Here is a 23,260-nt window from a genome sequence, read left to right on the forward strand (position 1 = left end):
TAAGTCAGCCAATGAAGTGACATTTTCAGAGAAATGGCATTTTCTCATTTTAACTGAAACTCAAGTTTTTTTAAACAAGTACTTGTATCACATTGACTTTAGTGAGAAAATTGTGAGCTAGATCAATTATGACTGATAAGTGGCAATGATTCTGAATTTGTAACATGATCAAAATTAAGTGAGTGTAAAGGATAACACAGCATTGCACTCTCTGGCACTTTACAGCATGTTGCATCAAACACTCCTTTTACCCAAGCAACAGTCCACCCACTATGTCCTGGAACAGGCATCTAGTCAGTTTGGTAATTTACAGTTTTATTTTTTGGAACATTTGAAATGAGCTGAGATGACAGTTTTCACCAAACATCAGAGATGTCTACCAAGTGGCTACTATATGTTCATGTTAAGCACTGGAGTTATTATAAAAATCTCTAATGGTCCACAGGTTCCATCTATAATAGTTTGCACACGTCAACTCCTGCTGGTTAGTAATCTGTTTCTGAGTCAAAGTCCTGGAACTCCCTCCTTAACCAAATTGTAGGTGTACTCACAATACACAGACTTCAGCGGTTCAAAAAGGCAGCTCACCATAACCTTTTCATGGGCATCTTGAGATGGGCACCTGATGCTCATCAGATCTGTAATGTCCACATCCCATGAAGAAATGAAAAAAAATCAGAGCCAAATCCTTCAGTTAGCATTTCCTTATCACTGTGAAAACAATGGAAACAGTCTCTCCTCTAATACATGGCATCAGTAGCTAGTATTTGATAAGAATAAACAGCAGATAGGCTTTTTGGTATTCTTCTACTTGCTGTATTGACCACTACCAGGACCTTGCAAGTTTCTTGGTTCACCATCTTTAAAACCCAGCTGCACATTTAGTCAAGTGTTGCCCATCTGTAACTGCCTGCATAGTTCCTGACAATTGTCCAAGGTATTTTGAGCAGAGGCAAATTAGTCCCTGCTCTGTCATCGGAGACCTGGAGAGTAGGAAGAATGTGTGTTTGCTTCCTATAAGGCACTCTCTGGGATGTTGGTGATTGGTCAATGTCCATTATTGGAATCAGGTTGCATGACTGATATAATTATCACAGTACAGCACCTACCATTGCAAAATTTGTTCTATAGTTATAAGGAGTTATAGATGTTTCAATGTTTGGTATTGTAATGATTGTGCGTGAAATGAAGTGTTTTTGTATTCAGACATGACTTAGTCAAAAGAGTGTAAATTCATTATTTATTAATGAGGGCGCTTTGTCAATAGAGAGAAGTTTGCGATGCATAATCAAACTTTATTTTATGAGTCCATGGTGGAAAATAGATTAGTTGGCATGGTAGGTGTAAAATCAAAACGTGATGGTTGTGCTGGCATGGCATGTGTTGGCATGAGTTGCCACAAAGATGGAATACAGGCAATTATGTATGATGGGTCTGGGACAGTTGCAGCATGTGAGGAGCCGGGGGAAGACAGAGGAGTATAGGTTAGGATGGAGGTCATGAAGGGCCAAGCTAGGTGGTTGGGAGGCATAGGTTGACAAAAGGAGACATAAAGATCCATAGCATAATGACAAAGTGGCATAGGTTGGCATAGAGGGCAATTACGGCATGGAAGGCACATGGGCAGTGTGCAGATGGTAGGCATGTAAGCTTTAACACAGTGCCAGAACACTTAAGCAGTCTTCCCTGCAGTGTGCCTCCACATCTGATAGCTTCTACTTATGTTCAACTGTCACCGGGTTTACCTCCCAGGGCCTCCTGCCACTCTGGAACAAAAAATCCCACCTTCTGGGCTACTTTTTGCGTGGTCTGGTTCTCAAAGCAAGAATATATCCTGACTCTGTAGTTAGAAGCAAAAACTGAGGCCATTGAATCTCAGGATCTTCATGGCCCCAGGTGGAGTAGAGTGATGAGTCAGCTGGTGAGTGATAGTCGCTTTTCTGTTTATTTTTGTATGGGATGTGGGCATCATTGACAAGGCCAGCACTTGCTGCCCAGCCGTCATTTCCCTTGGACTGATTGATTCTCTGAGCCTTCAGAGGTTAATTAAGAGTCCATCACATTGCTCTGGGTCTGGAGTCACATGTAGGCCAAACCAATTGAAGACAGCCAATTTTCTTCCCTAAAGGACATTAGTGAAACAAGTGGTCTTTTACAATAATCTGTAAAGATTATTTGGTCTCCATCAGAATGGCTTTTAATTTCCATTTTTAAAAATTTATTTCAAGTTTCATCATCTGAACCTGTGCTTTTGGAAAATTTGCCTGGCCTTTGGCATTACCAGTTCAGTGACTTTAACACCACATTATTGCCTCCCTAGTTCTTATTCTATTCCATCCTTAATGAAGGGATTTGAGAACTTGCACATGGTTAGGTGTGATTATCCACATTTTAATTACGTAATTGATTAGGAACACACATCTGGAGTTGATATTGAGAAATTCACATATGTTTCTCACCATCTTAATCATTGTTGTGTCCATTGTTTAAAGAAAATATAAAACTTATTCATACCTTAACTAGGTATGACACAACTTTAGATCTTTTGCTCAAATACCATTTTACCTTCTAAAGTAACGTCTGGTTTTGTACTGCATCCACCAGTGTGTCTTTTGTTACAGGATGAAAAGAATCAACTAATGGCTACGAATGTTTGGTTAAAACAGGTAAGAAGATCATTTCATGGCTTCCGTGAGCATCGCGTTAACATGGTAACTAATGGCAAATTAGTTATGATTCACTGATGTAGTTCATTCCTATTGTTAGTGTGCAGAATTAAGAATCTCTGTTACACTGTAAATGATAACAGGTAAAGCAAATATTCTAGATACTATTTTCAATGTAATGAAACATCATGTACTCAGTAATAATCTTTCCACTCTGCTACTCCCTTGTAATCGTCGGTGGATCTGTTTCACCATATGCCTCCTCACCTGTACTTGCAGGCTAGTTGTCCATGAAGGTTAGCATGCTTAGAATTAATGTTGTATGTTTTCCTCGTGTTGCCATTCAATGAAAGGAATTCAGCATGTGTAATTGACAATCAAGGCTATCACAGGATCCATAACTGAAGTGGAATGCCTCTACGGTAATTAAAAGACCAGTAAATTTAATAGAATTAATATTCCTACAGCTTTTCCTGTTCCCACAGGGACGTAGTTGACCTTCATTTTACAACTATTCCTGTCATATTTGAAATCATAAACGCAAAATCAAGGATAACTCTAAGGCCAAAATATCCAGTTATAATATCTTTCTACACTATTTCATGGTATCACAGTTCATCTAAACAATTAAAGGTGAACAATTATATTCAAATTATTCATGAAAAGATTGCAAGCAACATCAGAGCATAATGCTGTCCAGAAAAGATAGCCTGGGCCGATTTATACCTTATCATGTTGTGATGGATTGTGCCGGACTATCCCTCAGACTTACCTTCGAACACAGAATGATTACTGAAGGAAAGTGAACAACATTGCTTTACCTGTTGGTATATAGTAGAGGTAACAAATTGTGGAGCTGGATGAACACAGCAGCCAAACAGCATCCCAGGAGCACAAAAGCTGACGTTTCAGGCCTAGACCCTTCATCAGAGAGGGGAGTTGCAGTGGGAGAGAGATTCCCTGCGGTTGGTCCGGAGGGAGGAGGGTAACTTCTTCAGGTTAGGCATCCCTGGAAGAGGCTTTGCAGTGAGGTTAAAATTGTATCAGTGATAATGGGAACTGCAGATGCTGGAGATTCCAAGATAACAAAGTGTGGAGCTGGATGAACACAGCAGACCAAGCAACATCTCAGGAGCACAAAAGCTGACATTTCGGGCCTAGACCCTTCATCAGAGAGCCATTATCCCATTATCCCATTATCACTCGGTATATAGTAGATATCTGCTACCTGAAAAGAATCACATAATGGCTATGAATGTTTGGTTAAGACAAGTAGGATCATTTCATGGCCTCTCTGAGCATCATGTTAACATGGTGACTAATATGGAGTTAGTCTAATTCACTGACACAGTTCATTCCTATGGTTATTCTGCAGAATTGCTTCAGCATATTTATCTATCAGCTGACATAATGAATATGGTATTATCTATATTTAAAAGATAGTTAATTGTGTATTAACATGATGGCCCTTCTCTGTTGTAGGAGTGGAATGACTACAAACTGAGCTGGAATCCAGATGATTATGGAGGCATCCACACCATCCGAGTTCCATCTGAATCAATCTGGCTGCCTGACATAGTATTATATGGGAAGTAAGTATTCGTGTTTCTGAAACCTCTAAGAAGTAAAACATTGATCAATCAATTCTGATAAAGTTATGCAATGCCAGTGGAAAGAGACTAATGCAGAAAATTAACAGTAGCATAGACCAATTGGGCTGTTTCTCTACCATTTTGATACCAATCAAACATCTGATACATATTCTAGGTTTAGACAACATTATGGGTAAATGGTATATATCCCCTCAATCCAAAGTGCAGTGAAGTGCTGTTAATTTCAACCTAAAATAGCAATCCCACTCAAAGGAGGTGATGTCAGAGTCGTAATGCTGCTGCATTAGTAATCGAGATGGCGAGGCTAATTTTCTGAGTACATGGTCTCAAAACCAATGTGTAGGCTTTGTTGCAGAGCACACCAGCAACTAGCATTGAAAGGCTAATGCAAGGACACATTGTGTACAATATTAGGCACTCAGCTGAAGAAATGGACCAAGCTGCATCTCAGGACTGTTCACTTTCTCTGCTTACACACACTCATGTTCCACCTGCCTGCATGCTTGCTGTATCCATTGCCATGCCTGTATTGCTTTGACCAGAAGCTTAGAGTTATCAGTACTGCTGTATTGATAAGCTCTTTTGCATAGACACACAAACAGGCTGCTTGCCAGTAAGGATCTGTCCTAGGGTAGGATGTATTGTTGTGAAAGGTCAATCTAACACCTACAAAACATGCCTGCTGTCAATGTGGCAAACACACTGCATGTTCATTCAACCACTTGGCCATGTGGAAATTGGTAGGACCTAGTCCTCAACCCAGTAAAGGTGGGGAGGACTGGGTGGGGTTTGATGCCAATGAGCAGTTACAAGTACTATCAGTGTTGGTCTCAGTCCAGGGGTTTGGCCAAAATCATTTGGACGAGGCATGGTCAGGGTCTGTAGCCCAGGATGTAGGGAATGGTCAGCCTTATTGGGACATCACACGGGAATCACATACCAACTGTCGGGGAGCTACAAAGTCAACGGTCAAAGGACTGGTCAATCATTTTTGGGGATAACTTGTCAAAGTCAATCAGAGGTTTAACGCCAGACAGTACAAGAGGTCCATGCATTGATGGTTGCAAAAGGGGAAAGGGGGACTTAAATGGGCAAGGGGGATGTTCAATGCCAAAAATGAGTCGGACAGTCAAAGCTCAAGATGGGGTGGGGGACTATCAACAGTGGAGCCAGCATGGCCTCCACAAGGGGAATGTAGATGACCGGGATGGGGTAATGTTAGGGCTTCGGGAGTATCGTAGAGAGTTGGAGGTGAAGTTCAATGTGCTGGGAGTGAGTGGGAATGGGCTGATGGGGCAACGTAATGTAAAAGGAGACAAGTTGGCTCTGGGAGGAGGGGGCAGGGTATCTGGCAACCATGCAGAGCCTGGTGCTGACAGTGCCTACTGCAAGCAGTGTTTCCTGCTATCACTTGTCATTCACTTGATGTTTATGTATCTGGAAAATGGCTGAGACAATGCCAGTGTGAGTGGGCTAATTGTCATTTTTATAAAACAAACTCTGGGATCACTGTCTGCTGGACGTCAGGCCATTGGAGGAGCAAATACATGAAGCTTGAAGTTGCAAAATACAGCTACATTCAAATCACAATATTTTCATTGCCCACTCGCAATGTATGCAGAGGGAACTTTCTTAAGGTTCAAATGTTGATCGAAGATGATTTGCCTCATGCATCGGTCCTTGTAAATTGTACACCGGTGTCTGAATTAATACAGAAATTAATGACAATAACTGAAGGAGAGGATAATGCTGATCAAAACTAACCCATAATGTGTGAAACATCAAAGATATTGTCGGAGATGGAGATGGTTGCTTCATTATTGCTCATGTATTACAATGTACTCCATTGTATGCATGACATGCTTCATGGTTGATGTGGGTTTGGAATAGGAAGGGGATCAGAGCATAGCATACCCTTCCTTTTTGATGAAATATATTGGCCACTCAGCTGGCACAACACCTTCGCCAATTTCCTATATATGCTGAGCCTAAAGCTGAATGAATAATGGAGACACAACTCTCATTATCAGGGAGCTGCATGTCTCACTGTACGGAGGAGTGTATGCAAGCGTTATCTATACAGTATTCACCATTGACGGTTATCAGAGCTGGTTAGCTCCTTGCTAGTGAGAGGCGTGTGTCCAAGCTGCTGGTTGCACGTTAATTTCTGTGGCTGCCTTCCTAAGAGGGTGAAGGTGGACGCAGGATGATCAGAGCTGATGACATGCCCAGAAGCAGCTGCAGGCTGTCATGGTGGATGAGGATCTCCAAGATCAGGGACAGGTCACAACTACAGGAATGTTCAGGATATATCAGGTCTGCATTCCCTCCACTATACCACAGAGCATCCTGCATCATCCAGGTATGTTGTGCTCTGCACAATTGGAGAAGGTAACAAGGCGATGTGCTGGATATTGAGGAGCTGGAGGGAATGGGAGCAGTTTTTTGAGCAGGAGGATGCAGGTAATGGGGAGGAGGAAGTTTACTTTGTACATGACAGGGTTCATCTGCTTTGGGTGCGACAAGTCAGGCCGGGCCTGACTGACGACTGGTGCCAGTAGACGAGAGCTGGCTGCAGAAGACCACCATAGAATGTAAAATATTCATTGGCTTTAATGCCAGCAGTTTTTTTGGGGAGGCAATCTGCAGCCTCAATTGATTTGTTTTTGTTGGCTGTAAGTAAAAGATCATGTTTGCGATATTCCAATTACTGGCCCGTGTTTGATGTTACCCTACTGTACAATGACAAGATGTGTTTCTGAGGTGTGAGTTGGGGCAGAGTAGCACTGACTTACAAAGATGTTTAGATGGGATGTAGCTAGGACAGGTAAACTGTTTGGCGTGGTGTATACACGGTGATGAGAGTGAGAGACTGGAGTTATATATAAGAGGGGCTGTTAGCTTTGCTGGTTATGTGCCTGTGAATAACATGGCTTTGTGGCTACTGTCTGGTGAGGGGCAATGCCAGATTGCCAAAGTTTATCAAGGTGCACAGTGATTTTTTACAGTTGGTATGGGTGCCAGGATGCCAGACTTTAAAGAGTATCTAAATAAAAGCCAAAAGAACTGTGGATGCTGTAAATCAGGAGCAAAAGCAGAAGTTGCTGGAAAAGCTCAGCAGGTCTGGCAGCATCTGTGAAGAAGAATCAGAGTTAATGTTTCAGGTCTGATGAGAAAGGGTCACTGGACCTAAACTGTTAACTCGGACTTTTCTTCACAGATACTGCTGAATTTTACCAGCAACTTACATTTTTGTTACACTTTCTAGTGAAATTGGTTGAAGAATTTATATTGAACAAGTCACCAAATTTATAAATTTTATACATTTATACATTTAAAGCAATAAATATTTAAGAGGTCCTTTCACTGGAGGTCGTCATGACCAGCAGGGGGTTTTTAATGATAAGAACCTGTAATTTGTATGTGATGCTTATGTTGGAGCAACTCGAGAGTTTAATGCAGTTGTTAAGACCAACTGGGACTAACCATCACTGGTAAGATGTAGTACGTAGGTTATAGCTCACTTAAAACAGTATTCCATGGAGAGAAACTCTTTATTAAAAATGTAGGATGAGTTGCACTGCATGGAATATTATTTGAGGCTTAACAAATTATGCACTGATTCCTTTTGTTCAATGTGAGAAATGATCATTCACACCAATTTACAGGATGAGGCTTTGTTTAAGTACACATACAGTGATACTGAATCCATGTATAAGTTGCAGTCCACGTTCAGTGTATAAATTGGGGCGAATAGGATCAAAGGCTGTGGGGAGAAAGCAGGCTTAAGCTATTGAGTTGGACGATCGTGAAGAATGGCAGAGCAGGCTCAAAGGGCTGAATGGCATCCTCCTGTTCCTATCTTCTGTGTTTCTATGTTTCTACAAACATTTCAATTCAAAGGTTCCGTCTTTAACTGAAAAAATGTGCAAGTTTGTTTTTATCCATGATTAATCATGCATTGTTCAAATTACATTAAAAGTGAAAATTAATAACCTTTATTAACTATGACTGCATATAAGGGATCGTAAGAGAAGATATCTATAGAGCCCAGGTAACTCAGGTCCCATTCCCATGCAATTGTATGTCACAATGACATAGGTTGTTACCCACAAGCTCAGTAATTGTTATTAGAGGAAGGGTGCAATTAATCTTATTCTCTACTGGTTGCTTAGAGACAAGACTTAACTAATGGAACTTGATCATAGATGTAAAGGAGAAAATATAATCAGACCCATGGCCCTATCTGAACAAAAGATTGATATTCAAAAACTGAAGTTTCACTACCTAGGTGGGTGGTGAGACTTTTTGGTATATAACTCTTGAGGGACACTTGGATTCATTGTTATTGATTGCATGCTCCATTAATTTCCTCTGCATGGGGTACAGCCATTATAGCCAGCTGGGGAGAAATAAGAGGATGTACAGAAAAAGAAAGAACAGCAGCATGCTCAGGAAATGCAAACTACTAGGCCTTTATCATAGCAAAACATTACAAAACATTTAATTGAGCCATCTGCCCCCTCTCCACATCAACAATCTGTTCTATCATCAGGCGCAACCCTTAAACCCTCCACATCAACACCAGAATCTGCATTAGCACTATTTTACTAGTTACAGTCAATCACTATTCTGCAGAAATTGTGCATTTAAATAAAATGTTTTTAAGCTATTGTGGAGCTGAAGCTTTGTTGTTGCTGATTATACCTGCACGGCACGCTGCCCTTTTCATCTCCCGGCTTCTTCATCCGAAGAAACCAAGCACACCAGTTCAACAGCACCACTCGTAACTGTTAGAAAAGCCGGGAGAAAAGAAAATGCTCATTATTACTTATTATGCAATGTCCACGGCCACAGGACAGTTTCATAGCATTTTAAACCCAATTAAATACATCTGAAGTACCGCAATATAGGAAACAAAGCAGGCAATTAGTGCATAGTTAGCTACCAGAAACAGTAAATGTGTTCCTAACCAAATAAACTGTTTCATTGATGTTGAGCTGTAAATATTGCCCAGGACACAGGTGAGAATTCCCCTGCTCTTCTTCAATTAGTACTATTGATCATAACAGCTCCAATAGTGGTACAGTTTCATACTTCAATTGGTATAGTGAGCTTGGCAGGGCATCACTGATATGGCAACGCATTAAGAACAGTTTACTATCAATCTTAAATCATAAACCAAACAGGTAGATTCTGGTTGGTCAAGCTGTTGCCGATGTAACTGTTTTTGCTGCACCTGCTTGTCAATGATGGCCCAACTGAATGGCATCTTTTACTCATGCTGTATAACTTTTTCCAAGTCTGGTTCTTGTCCAGTTCTGATGAGCGCAAAACAAAAACCTTCAAATTCTTGTCTTAGCAAAATTCAAGTAATTTTCTATCTAGAATTTGTTTACCGCAAGTTTATTAAACTGTAAATCATAACTGAACTTAAGCAAAGCATTTGCAAAGTAATTTCTTTATTTCAGGAAACACTCTTGTGTTGGAGGGATTTTTTTTGTCTCTTTGTTCTGTCTCAGATGGGGTGGATTTGTTTCTGAAAGTGTAAAATGGATGTTAGGACTGCCCATCACTGAGCAGCACAAAATGGCCGACTGCTGTCCATGGCTAATGTAGCACAACATGGCTGTCAGTAGTTAGAACGTGTGGGAAAATATTTGCTTCATACAGTCTCTGCAAATAGAACAATAGTAACTCTCTATAACCAAAGTTGCTTAAATGAGATAAAATGTGCAGCTGCAATGGTTTAACATTTCACACTAACTAATTGTTTCTCTTGAATTAATTATTCAATCTGTTACAATATTAAGAGTAGGTTTTAGTTAAGATTCTTCAACATAATAATAGATGTAGGTTTCGAAGTAGCTATACATCCACTTATATACAAAAAAAATCACCAAAAGCATTCAAGGAAAAAATTCAATCCAGTTTCAGACAATAAAAGTGGCTCCCCATCTCACTGTAGGGAAGAATGAATATAAAGGTTAGCAGACATTAGAATGTGGATTGAATGAAAATATTAAAACACAACTTATTCGCCTAAGAATGCTAACATTAGGTGTAACCGTACAACTTTTTAAAAAGTGATCAAAAATCAATATTCTTTTGTATTCTCTGTAATGAGAAATTTAAAGGGTCCTGATGTAGTAGGCAAATGTCTGATTGATTGGCAGTTAACACAGTGCAGCTGGCAAATGTTATTTGAATAAGTATCCATTGCGAAAAGTCTCAAAGGAGAAAGGTAAGAAAGTCTGGTAAAACATCATAAAGGACTGGGGGCGGAACCACAGCCTGTCCATCTCAGTGATGAGCAAGGTTGAACTGTGTAAGATGCAGCACCCAAGAGCCAATGACAAGGATAACCTGATGCCCGTGATGAATAGTAATGGTGGTGGAGGTAGTGGGGGAGGCGTGCCAGCTAAGTTTGCAGTGTATATATTCAGATATTCTGAAGCTTTGTGTGTGCCTTCTTGCAATGGGCTGTAACTGAGCTGTAAATCACAATAAAAATTACTTGATACCTACCACCAGACTTGTACTCTTGTTGGAAAACATGTGATCTAACAATGAGTGAAGAAAAATCAAAATTAACATTTTGGATCCAGTGACATTCAGTTCTGAGGAAGGGTCATCGGACCCAAAATATTAACTCTGATTTTCCTTCACAGATGCTGCCAGACCTGTTGAGCTTTTCCAGCAACTTCAGTTTCAGTTTAAACAAAATGTGCTGAGTGGTGGGGTCTTCTTGGGATGGCAAGTGGTAGAATGTGGTTAAATATGGGTGAAAGGGGTGCCAGAAGGCCAGGGCAGTTAGTTAATGAGGAAATTTGGTAAGATATGGTGAGAGATTTTGTGAGAGATAAACCTAGTGTGAAGGTTGACCTGTTGTCTTAACTAAGTCAGTTATCAGACACTTCCTGTCCTCACTGGCAATCTACTCTCAGAGAGAGACAACTAGGTGAACTCTGACAATTTCCTTACGCATTCCAAGTGTGTGTGTTGTGTGTGTGTGTGTGTATGTGTGTGTGTGTGTATTGGGGGGAGGGGGTACAAAGAAGCCTTTCTTTCCTTTCTGGCCACTGAACCGCGAGCAGAGTGACCACACAGGCGGCAATGGTTATCACCATTGCTATACTATCATTGTTGGAGTGTTCCCTTCCCCAGGTCTGCTTGGGGTGTCCCCTTCATTTTGCTGCAGCCTCAGCAGTGACTACCTCAATTAGTGGGACCCTGGACAGCAATTCAGTGATGACAACCAACCTAGACGCTGCTGCTCAGAATGCTGTCTGACAGGGCTGGCAACTCTTGGAGGGGGCAGGGTGACCGATGGAGAAGTATAGGCTGATCAGTCGCTGATTGGCTCCAACTGGTAATCTGTCAGCCACAAGGTCCTGCTGCTCCCCTCCCCGGCATGTGTCAGGCCCTTCTTTCAGTCCCAGTCAACGTCACCTTTTCAGGAAGCAATGTCTCTGAAGATCTCTGGGAAGCTAGTGCATGAGTATTTCACATTCCATGATGGCTTTCTGCACCCAAATCTCATCTGCTGGTGTCAATCAGGCTCTGTCTAGATGGTAGTGCTCTCTTAGAAGCTCCACCCAATAATAGAAGTGTGCAGCTGTAGGTCAGAGCTATTACACCCTCACCCGTTAGTTTAATAGTAGCACCAGCATGGAGCTATCCGGGGATATAGAGAAAGCAGTGAGAATGGGGAGGTGATGGCATCATGGTAATATCGTTGCACCAGTAACCCAGATCCCTAGGCTAATTGGAAGCAAATTATGAAATATGAAATCAATAAAATCTGAAAACAGAGGCTAACCTAAACACAAACATGAAACAATTTAAGTCCCATCTGGGGATTCACTAATGTCCATCATTAAAGGAAAGTTGGCGTCCTTAACTGGACTGGCCTACACATGGCTCCAGGGCCACTATAATGTAGTTGATTCATAATTGCCCTCTTAACTTGCACCAGCAAGACTTTCAGTTCAAATGCAACTAGAAATGGATATCAAGTGTTGACCTGTTCGTGATGCCTACATCCCACACAAGAATCACCTGATAAATTGAATATATGACAGTAGAATTTTAAGGAGTGGCAAATTTTCTGGTACGAACCATTGGGCAGATGTTCCCCCTTACTCTTCAGTTTGGGAGTCTTCCCTGTTGCAATTCTTTGGACACTTGACATGATAATGGTGCAGTGAGGTCAAGGGGACATCTAGACTTAGTGAATGATGCAATAAACTGCATGCAGTTTCTTCATGAATGAGTTTAAAAGATTGAGAAAGAAACAAGAGGATATACAGGGAAGGATGTAAAGTAAAATAAGAACAGTACGAAAAGTTGAGGTGGAGCAAAAGTGTGGATTAAGAGAGAAAAGAGAGAAAGGAATGAGGAGGCAATATTTTAAATTTTTATTTTTTATGGAAAATAGAGACTTGGTTTTTTAGATGTAATTTTGCTTTTGATTGCATTTTACTTTTCTGTTTCTGTTCAACCAAGTTCTGTCACTAATTTGCAACACTGAGGAGGCAGGAATCAATGCAATGCCTCAGGCATATAGGAAAAATTTCGGAAGTTTTTCACTTCCCATTGTAAAGAAAGATCAAAGTGCTCTTCAGCAGATATGGAGTATACACAGTGTAAACGAATGTATTTTTATCCACTTGTATAAATATTTGATTAGCAAATGTTTGTGCCATTTTATTACATGTGCCAAGAAAATTGTTGCTGCATCAAAAACTGATGTACTCAGCTCTGGTCTCCAGATTACAAAAAGGATTATAAGACACTGCAAAAAAAGAAGATTTACAATGATGATACCAAAACTGAGAGGTTATATTTACATCAAATATATAAGCAGGAGCTTGATAAGTAAATGTGGAAAAGATGTTTCCACTTGTAGGAAAATCCAAAATGAAATGGCATCAGTATAAGGAGAAATATATCTCAAAGAGAATTAAAGAGAAGTTTTTGCTAAAAGATTGGTCAAATTTGGAAAACTCTACCATATGCTGCCTGTTCTGAATCAACCCATCTTATTTCCTTGCGACTGCCAATTCTATCCTGAATAATTGTTTCTAGAAGCTTCTTCAAAATTATACTGTCTAGTAAATATTTGCTGGGATATTCCTTAAAATCTTTTTTGAACAAGACCAAAACATTTGCAATTCTCCAGTTTTCTAACACTTGCCTCAAGTCCAGGGAAGACTCAAAGTTTACAGCTAGTGCTCACACAATTTCCACCCCCACTTCCTTCAAAATGCTTGGATGTATCTCATCCTGGTACCTTGTCAGCTTTAATTGGCAACAATGTATCAGAAGGAGTGAAATCCCCTTTGCAGCATCAAAGACTCAGGAGGCAAGCAAGATTCAGGCATGTGGCAGTCTTTATTCAAGCAATCATCAGCCCATGCAGGGAGAAGGCCAGAGATTTTCCCACATCTGTCCTCAACATGAGAATTCAGTTGTTCTCTTAATCTTTGGCTCAGATTGGAAGAGAGATCAATGACACGGTCTGGTTTTTATGGCGAAATACAATATTTTTACACAGTTTGTGTTACAGTAATTACATACAACATGGCTGCTGTGCCCGTCCTCTTATTCTATACTTCCAATTTTGTGAAACACCTAATCAATGATGGGCAATCCTGTGGACAGGCCCAAGTTCCCATGATCTCATGAGGGCTAAACAGGCATTGTAATCTCCAGGCATGATCAGTTAGGCTGACCGTTTTATGGACTGAGATTTATTGTCCTTATGGAACAATATCCCTTCACTAATGAGACTGGAATCAATTACTTGGTACAGTTTAATGAACTTGTTTAATCCTTCAGATTTTTATGAGCCACAGCCCCACTAGTTCATCTGTGTTTGTTACAAATATTCAGACTGTCTTTATTTAGGCATTTCTTATCAAAGCTGTCTCTATCAATACTCCTTGCAGCTGTTGTTCATGCAAAGCTCCCCTTTACCAAGAATAACCCCTTCTCAAAGGTACCATTGTTTCACTTAAATGCTGGAACAGACTTTTAATTCTGTTTTAATCAGTTTGACTGCCATTTTGTATCTCTCAAATATGGGAAGCTCCAACAATATCCAAGACTTGTTCCTCATTAAATCTGAATCGTTCCAGTGACAGAATTTCCTCTCCTTTCACCATGACCTAGGCAGAATCATCCTCTTTTGCAAAGACAGATGCAAAGTAGAATGTTTCATTCAAAATAAGCAAGAATTGATTGGTTTTGAAAGGATTGAAAGTTTTTAAGGCAGTTTTGAAGGAGACCTGACAATTCAGAAGAAATTATACTTTCCACCCGAGAGACAAATATTACCCTAGTATAAAAGTTTAATTTGTAAAACATCCATATTAGGAATGTTTGGTGAGAAATCTGCAGATTATTAAAAGACTGAGAAAGTTTCAGCATTCAGTTATGTTACACTTCATGTAAGAGGACTTTTAAGCTCACGGGACAGAACTGGGAAGCAGTTAAGTTGAAATGAAGATTTGATGCAGAAAGATAATTTCTCTGAATTTGAATCATTATAAAGTAATGGTATTAGGTAGTAGATGAGATGTTGTTTTGCTGAGCATTTTAAGTTCTTGAAAATTCTATTTTATATTAGATAATTTGGTTTCTTTTATTTTATTTTTCACTTTTGTGTAATAACCTTCAGTTTTCTTGTTAAAGAAAATCTGTGTTTAATTTGTTTTTAAATTTTTAAGTTTCAAGTTTTTTTAGAAAAGCCAGATTTCATTCCCAAACTGGCATGTCCAGTTGTAATATCAGCTATGATCCTAACAGTATCTTCATTGCTTTTAGTGCAGATGGACGGTTTGAAGTTTCCCTGATGACTAAGGCAATTGTGAAGTACAATGGGACAGTAAGATGGACACCTCCTGCAAGTTACAAAAGCTCTTGTACAATAGACGTCACATTTTTTCCATTCGACAAACAAAACTGTTCAATGAAATTTGGATCCTGGACCTACGATGGAAGCATGGTTGACCTCATATTGGTGGATGAAGATGTGGACCGAAAGGATTTCTTTGATAATGGAGAATGGGAAATCTTAAATGCCACAGGAATGAAAGGAATGAGGAGGGCTGGATATCACTTATATCCATTTATCACATATTCCTTTGTATTGAGGCGCTTGCCCCTATTCTATACATTGTTCCTGATTATCCCCTGCCTTGGTCTATCTCTTTTAACTGTACTGGTTTTCTACTCACCATCAGATGAAGGGGAGAAGCTATCTCTATCCACCTCAGTTCTGGTTTCACTAACTGTTTTCCTCTTGCTTATTGAAGAAATAATTCCTTCTTCCTCAAGAGTCATCCCATTGATTGGCGAGTACTTGCTCTTTATTATGATCTTTGTCACACTCTCGATCATTGTCACTGTCTTTGTTATAAATGTCCATCACCGATCCTCAAAAACCTACCACCCCATGGCCCCATGGGTCAAAAAACTCTTCCTTCAAACCCTTCCCAAACTATTATGCATGAGGGGCCACACTGATCGCTACCATTGTGCAAAAAGTGAGAATCCGAAGGTGAAGCAAAAAGCATTTGACAAACATCAGCATAACACGGTGAAGAATGATGAAAATGCGGCTATGATCGCAATCTTAGAAAAGGCTGCTGAATCGGTGAGATACATCTCAAGCCACATAAAGAAAGAGCATTCAATTCGTGAGGTAAGGGCACAAAAAAACAACACATCCACAAAGTGCACATCAGAGCTTTCCAAAACAAAATGATATTTAGAGAAGCGAACATTCTAGCTTCATTGCTGCATTTAATAATTCCGGAATCTAGGATTCAATAACCATAAAAATTTTTTTAAAAATAGCTGTGATCATTCTTTTTTCACCAAAGCATGGCCTTCCAGATATTTCTTTTTCATTCTAGCATTCTAAAGGAATTTCTCCCTTTTTTGTGATATCATAGAACTGGTGTATTTGTGTTTCCAAAAGGCATTTAGTAAGGTACCAAATAAAAGGGTTTTTGCTCTGGACAGGAATTCATGGTTAATGTAAACCAAGGGTTGGGAATTGATTGGCACACAAAAGATGCAAAATTGGGATTAATGGTTCTTTTTCAGGTTGGAATGATATAAATGGTGAGATACTACAAGGCTCTATCCTATGACCTCAATTCTTTGCAATCTATATTATCAATTTGGAGGAAAGTCCAGGGTGTAATGTATCCAAATTGCTGATGATACAAAATAGATGGGAGAGCACGTTGAGATGAGGACATAAGGATATAGATAGGTCAAGTGTGCTGGCAAAAACTGGGCAGATGGATTTTAATGTAGGAAAGTGCAATGTAATGAACTTTGGTAGGAAATATAAAAAAAAGACTATTATTTAACTGGAGAGAGACTCCAAAAAAATCCAGCACAGAGGTATAGGGGTGTTCATTATAAGTTTCACAAAAGGTTAGTATGCAGGTCCAACAAGTAATTAAAAATGTAAAGAGAGTTTTAGGTTTTATTACCTGTAGTTTGAAGTTTATAAAAAGTAACTGTAGTTACAACAGTGCAGAGCTTTGGTATGGCTGCACCTAAAGTTCTGTGCACTGTTTTGGAACCTGTATTTACAAAAAGGATGTATTGGTATTGGAAGCTGAACAAAAAAGATTCACTCGGCTGATTCCTGGGATGAGGGGGTTGACCTAGCAAAAACAACTAAACAGATTAGGGCTGATCTTATTGAAACTTACAGAATTCTGAGAAGGCTTAGCAGGGTAGATGTTGAGAAGATGTTTCCACTAACGGGGAAGTCTTGAGCCAGAGGACATAGTTACAGAATAACACATAATTAATAGCAACAAGAGCAGGAGTAGGCCATTCGGACCCTTGAGCCTGCTCCACCATTCAATAGGATCATGGCTGATCTGCTATTCCTCGCATCCACTTTCCTGCAATTTCCCAATAACGCTTGATTCACATACTGATCGAGAACGAATCTATCCCAACTTTAAATACACAAAAAAACTCTGCTCCACACCTCTCTGTGGCATAGAGTTCTAAAGACTCACAATTCTATGAGACAAGAAAGTCCTCTTTCTGTCAGTCTTAAATTGGCACCCCTTTATTCTGAGACGATGCCCTCTGGTCCTCGACAATCCCATGTGGCAAAATATCCTCTCGGCATTTACCCAATCAAGCTTCTTAACAAGCGTATATGTTCCGTGAGATCCCCTCCAGTGAGCAGAATCTCAACCTTTTTAACCTTTGCTCATAAGACAAACGTCCATACCAGGGATCATCCTAGAGAATCTTCTCTGAACTGCCTCCAGTGAAATAATATCTTTTCTTATAAAGGGGGTCCAAAACTACTGAAAGTACCTCTGATCTGGTCTCAGCTACATCATGTACAGTTGCAGTAAGACTTCCCTATTCTTATACCCTGGGGATAGTCATTCAAGTCTGAGATGGGAACAAATCACTTCTCTAGATATTTGTGAACCTTTAGAATTGTTTATATTAGAGACTTCCACAAGCTAGATCACTGAGCATATTGCAAGAGGACATAGATTTTTGAAATGTCAACAAGTTGTCAGCTACTTTGAGTTGGCATGATAATAGAGTTGAGGCCTAGTACAGATCAGCCATGATCTTGTTGAATGGCCAGGCATGTTTGAAGGGCTGAATGGCTTACTTCTGCTCCTATTCCTTATGTTCTTATACTCTTAACACTCCTTTACCAATGTTCATCTAATAGATGATTGGTTAGAGATGAACTTGAAAGACTTAAAAGAGTGGTTCTCAACTTTTTCACTCACACAGCACACCATAGTGTGACAAATCATCCTACAGCACACCCACATTTTTTTAACGTCACCTCAAATTTTGGCATTTGGCCACGCGCATTTAGAATGTTTACATTTTAGAATCAAAGACCAATACTATGCTTTCAACTTGATCATATTTTAACTTTAATTTTATGAGTTGTAATTTTGGGTGGATAGAGTTTTTTTAAGAAGAAGAAATATTATTTGTTTTACATTATTTTTCACTACCTTTATACAAAATTTCACAACAGTTCTCATGGTTTAGAGTGCATTTTTCTGTGAGTTTACATTGCTGACTTTGTATTGCCACTCTTCACCACTTCAGCCCTTTACCAGTAGACTTTTAATCCATCTCGCTCTATGTAACATTTTCTGTATTTTCATTCTGGTTATCATACATCTCAGCATTTTGAACTTTAACTGTGTGTTGGTGTAATCTTCAGTTCACACTTTGTTGTAATTTGTACTTCGCAGAACTCAACTGAAGTTTTTCTAATTGTTGAAAGACCATGTGTGAGAATCCTATTTAAAAGAGATTGCGGAGAGTTCAGTGATTACACCATGTTGACGACAAAAGACTGCATGGCTGGGAAAAGACATCAATGTCTTTCAAATTGCTGTAGCTAGTTGTGTGCATTGTCCAAAAGTTCACCAATGAAACCTTTCATTCAATGATAGCCCTATTGCTTACCTTTCAAACTAATATTCCTTGTAACACCCAATTCATCAATTATCAAACTATATATCCTGTTATACATTAGGCTTTTTTCTGTATATATCACACCATCTCATTATCACTACAATTTTCTTTGCATTTTTCCATCTGTAAAACTCAGGTAAACTCAGAACTACTCACATTGCATTATTAAACATTCTTTCTTCCCTTGCAGGTTGTGGAAGACTGGAAATTTGTAGCTCAAGTCCTGGATCGGATTTTCTTATGGCTGTTTTTGCTGGCAGCCATTCTGGGATCAGTACTGATGTTTGCTCCAGCACTTCAAATGTGGGCAAGCATTGTAATAATGCCCAGTGCAAACTATCATACATAACCTGAGGTTTGCAAGATTGACAATTTGGATTTGTTTAGCTAAGATGTCATTTGTTATTGGATGTAACTATATTTTATAATAGGAAAAGGATTTAATAGTCACAATTTGGGAGTCACAGCAAAACAATTGTATTCATACATGATTGAAGTTCCATTCAGCTGTATCAGGTTTCTTTGTGCAATTTTCCCTTATGTGTAAAAACAGGGCAAAAAAAGGTTGATGCATTTCAAAGGCAAATTATATCGAGAATAAAGTTAGTTTCTATGATCTTTCATGCTCTTCTTCTTAAGTATATTTTCAGCTATTTAAAGAGGACTATTCATAGTCAGTGATTAAAAAATTCTTGTCTTTTGATCAGCTCATTTTCAGCTCTATTTGACAAACTGAAGCAATTTGACATGATTGAACATATAAAAGCATAGGCTTTAATGCAGTTCTTTCTGAAATACATTGCGTTCTAAGCAAATAAAAACCAATAGAACTGTAGATGCTGTAAATCAGAGACAAAAATAAAAACTATCGGAAAAGCTCAGCGGATTTGGCAGCATCTGAGGAGAGAATCAGAGTTAACATTCCGGGTCGAGTGACCCTTCCCAGTTCTGAGGAAGGGTCACACGACCAAAAATGTTAACTAGGATTTTCTTGACAGATGCTGCTAGACTTGCTGAGGTTTTCCAGCAATTTTTATTTCTGTATTCTAAGTCACTGTTTAAATATATTTATTCAAGGCAGATTTGATGTATGGTGATATGCAAACTATACTGAGTAGAAAATTAAGCAAGACAAACTATCACAATTTTCATCCCAAAGTCCAAATTATGCCCAAGGTCTAACCACAAAACCAACTGTATATGTTTGACAATAAAATCTCATTCTAAATATTTTTATTGAATTGTAAAATGTAAAAGTATCAGAATATGCTGAATTTTGGCACAATACAGCAATGTTTGTTTCATATCACATCTTGTTTATCTATCAGCAATGGTCACATTGAACTTTGAAGCTTTTATTTTATTATCAATTATGAAAAAAATATCTAGGATGATTATGAGAGTTACATCACTTCTCGAAAACAAGAAAACCACTTTGATGTTCAGCATTTGAGACACATGCTCATGTTCTTTATGTGAAGTGTTTAAATATATTTCTGGCTTAAAAGGAACAGAAATATTTGGAGAACAAATAAATTATATTAAAATGTGATCATTATCCATGATTGTTCAACTTGCCTGCAATTTATTGGATTAAGGAGGCACAACACCTCAACATGATCAAAATTAGGCAGTGATGATAGTCACTTTGTTAAAAAAAATCCATTCACCTTCATGATTTCTCAAAGGTAATGTTCATTATGTATTAGTCTTTTCAATAAAAGATGTAGCTCTTGACAATCACAACATTGTTCTTCGTGTTTCTCTAATTTCAGAGAATAATGAATTGAGGAACACTAGGTCTATTACATTGATTATTGAGCAACTTCACCACTCCTGCATGTGTTATGGTGATCCAGCTACAAATGATTAGTCTGAGTCCAAGTCAGAATTTCACTGTCTCCATATGCAAGTTGAAATTGTGTGTGGTAGAGTATGAGCTTTATACTTCACAGCTTCATTCACCTATGGACACTCTCTCAGCCTGCGGCTCCACTATTTGGTGTAGCATACTTCTGTAAAATAAAGTGTTTTCTTGCTATGAACATACTCTAGCTTGTTTCTTATTTCCACCAAACAAAATAACAATTATATTTAACATTATTTATGTTGAAACAGATCTTCAGTAGTTTATTACCAAAATTTGTTTCTGGCCACTCTTCCTGTGTTGGTATAGTTATGAAAAATCAAATGGTACACCCCCAACCTCAGCTGGTCAAATCCTTGCTTCACTGACTTCACCACTTCTCATTCTGTCCTAATGCACTTAAAAGATTTCAGTCTCCTGTTGCTACGTAGGAGCTCAAAAATTTGGCTCTTCTAACTTCTAACTTCTCGACCTCTTTCCCAATGGTCTTGGCCATTAAATCTACTTCACACTCTCAACATAAAAGTGGCTTTAATGTTGAATAAGTGATTTTACGTACAATTTCAATTAATTCTGAAAAATCATTGCTTGCTCAGATGCTGGAGGTATATAATAGATTTGAGAGATGCTGCGATCATAAATGGCGTGCAATACAAATGGCTTCACTTGTCTTTCCTGTTAGCTTTCTCATTTCATATTTTTGTTATTTCATGCATTGCTGTCTGACATCGGACTCTCTTTATAAAAAGAGCTTATATTTAATTCACTGTAAAGCAAAGTATTGCAGATGCTGGAGATCTGAAATAAATACAGGAAGTGATGAAGAAACTTTGCAGGCCTGACAGCACCTGTGGAGGAAGAATCAGGGTTGGCACTTCAAGCCCAGTATGGATTCATGAAGAGTAATTACTGGATTTAAAAACTTAACTCTGTTTTTCTCCACACACATTTTGAGACTTGCTGAGTTTCTCCAGCATTTCTGCTTATACAGCTAACTTTCTATTCACTGGCATCTATGGAATAAAGAGTGTACCAGTTGATCAAATACTGCAGTTGATAAGTGGTCCAAATAATCGCTGTAAAAATACACCACTAAGTGATAGCAATGCAATGCAGGGGCTGTACAGATAACTGTCATACTTTATTTACAGCATAAACTGCTTATATAATACCCTTAAGTAAAACTTACCAGCAGGAAGCCTTCTCACTTGCACCCTCAATGGACAACTTGGATATTGTGGAGATCACGACAGTAGAGTAAATGTCCAATATTTCGGGAGTGGTCTTTATTGTGCCAGTTTATCGAGAGAGCTGGTTCATTCGGTGCCAGATAAAAAAGTTTGCTCTATTCAAGCTGCTGTCTATTGTATTGCTGTGGTGTTATTCTAATCTATATATAATGAAGATGCATTGGTTAGAATAACATGAGAGGGAGAGAGAAATGTTTTACCTCAAAGAACACAATACATCTAAGTGGTGTGTCCAAGATACATCCTCGATAAATGTTAGTAAATAATATGCCACTGGTTCCAGGTTTCTGACAAAAATTAAGACCTTGCTGCATTTAATTTTGAAGTACATAGCAATAAATCAAAATGTCTTGTGCGAAAGCATTTTCAATGCCCTTCAATGCTTTTAAATATTTTATTCCAGAATTATGAATGTGCGATAGTCTAGTGGTATTATCACGAACTATTAATCCAAAAGCTCAGCTAATATTCTGGGGACTGAGTTCGAATCCCACCACAATAGGTGGTGAAATTTGAATTCAATAAATATCTGTAATTCAGAATCTAATGATGACCACGTAAAGTCACCACAATCCTTGAGGACAACAGGGCAGCTCTCTCTCAATATAAAAGAGATGACTGTGTTGGATTTAATCTGAGGGTTACCATGCTTCAGGTGAGGGATGACTTTAAGAGGGCAGACCCTTCTTGATAACCTCAGCCTTTGTGGGAGTTGAACCCCTGCTGTAGGTATCACTTTTCCTTGCAAACCTGCCATGGTCAACTGAGCTAACCAAAACCACTGCCAATGGCTGGGAAAAACCCATGTAGATCGCTAATCCCCTTTAGGGAAAGGAATTTTCCATCCTCACCTGGTCTGGCCTACATGTGAATCCAGACACTTGGCAATGTGTTTGACACTCAACTGCTCTTTGAAATGGCCTACTAAACCTCTCTTATCAATCGCTACAAATTCTTAAAGAAATGAAATCAGACGGATCACTGAGTATCAACGTAGACACTGGAAATGATCAATGTTAGAAACAGCCCCAGCATCCGTTTAAAATCCTCCAAATGAACATCTGGGGGTCCCTGCCAAAATTGGGAGACCTATCTCACAGACTAGTCAATATCACAGAATCATACATTAAAGACCAAGTCCCAGACACCATCATCATCATCCTTGGATATGTCCTGACTCACCAGCAGGGGAGACCCACCAGAGATGGCACAGTGGTATAGAGTTGGGAGACAGTGGCCCTCGGAGTCCTCAACATTGACATCAGACTTCATGAAGTCTCATGACACCAAATTAAACATGGGCAAGGAAATCTCCTGCTGATTACCACGTATCGTCCTTTCTTGACTGAT

General features: G+C 39.1%; 1 protein-coding gene across 2 annotated transcripts in view; it reads left to right on the top strand.

Moving 5' to 3' along the window:
* The window catches only part of LOC125451316 (neuronal acetylcholine receptor subunit beta-3-like), a 32,842-nt gene extending 12,035 nt beyond the window's left edge, over positions 1-20,807 (top strand). The window contains exons 3-6 of one of the 2 annotated variants that reach the window (XM_048528308.2): positions 2,622-2,666; positions 4,149-4,258; positions 15,110-15,639; positions 18,984-20,807. In XM_048528308.2, coding sequence (XP_048384265.1) covers positions 2,622-2,666; positions 4,149-4,258; positions 15,110-15,639; positions 18,984-19,147 — 849 coding nt within the window. In that variant the 3' untranslated portion in view covers positions 19,148-20,807. Of the gene's footprint in view, positions 1-2,621; positions 2,667-4,148; positions 4,259-15,109; positions 15,990-18,983 lie in introns of both variants that reach the window. The other variant, XM_048528307.2, reaches the window with a different exon arrangement.
* The last annotated feature ends 2,453 nt before the right edge of the window (positions 20,808-23,260 follow it).

Source organism: Stegostoma tigrinum, chromosome 3, assembly GCF_030684315.1.
Source record: "Stegostoma tigrinum isolate sSteTig4 chromosome 3, sSteTig4.hap1, whole genome shotgun sequence".
Classification (NCBI taxonomy): domain Eukaryota; kingdom Metazoa; phylum Chordata; class Chondrichthyes; order Orectolobiformes; family Stegostomatidae; genus Stegostoma; species Stegostoma tigrinum.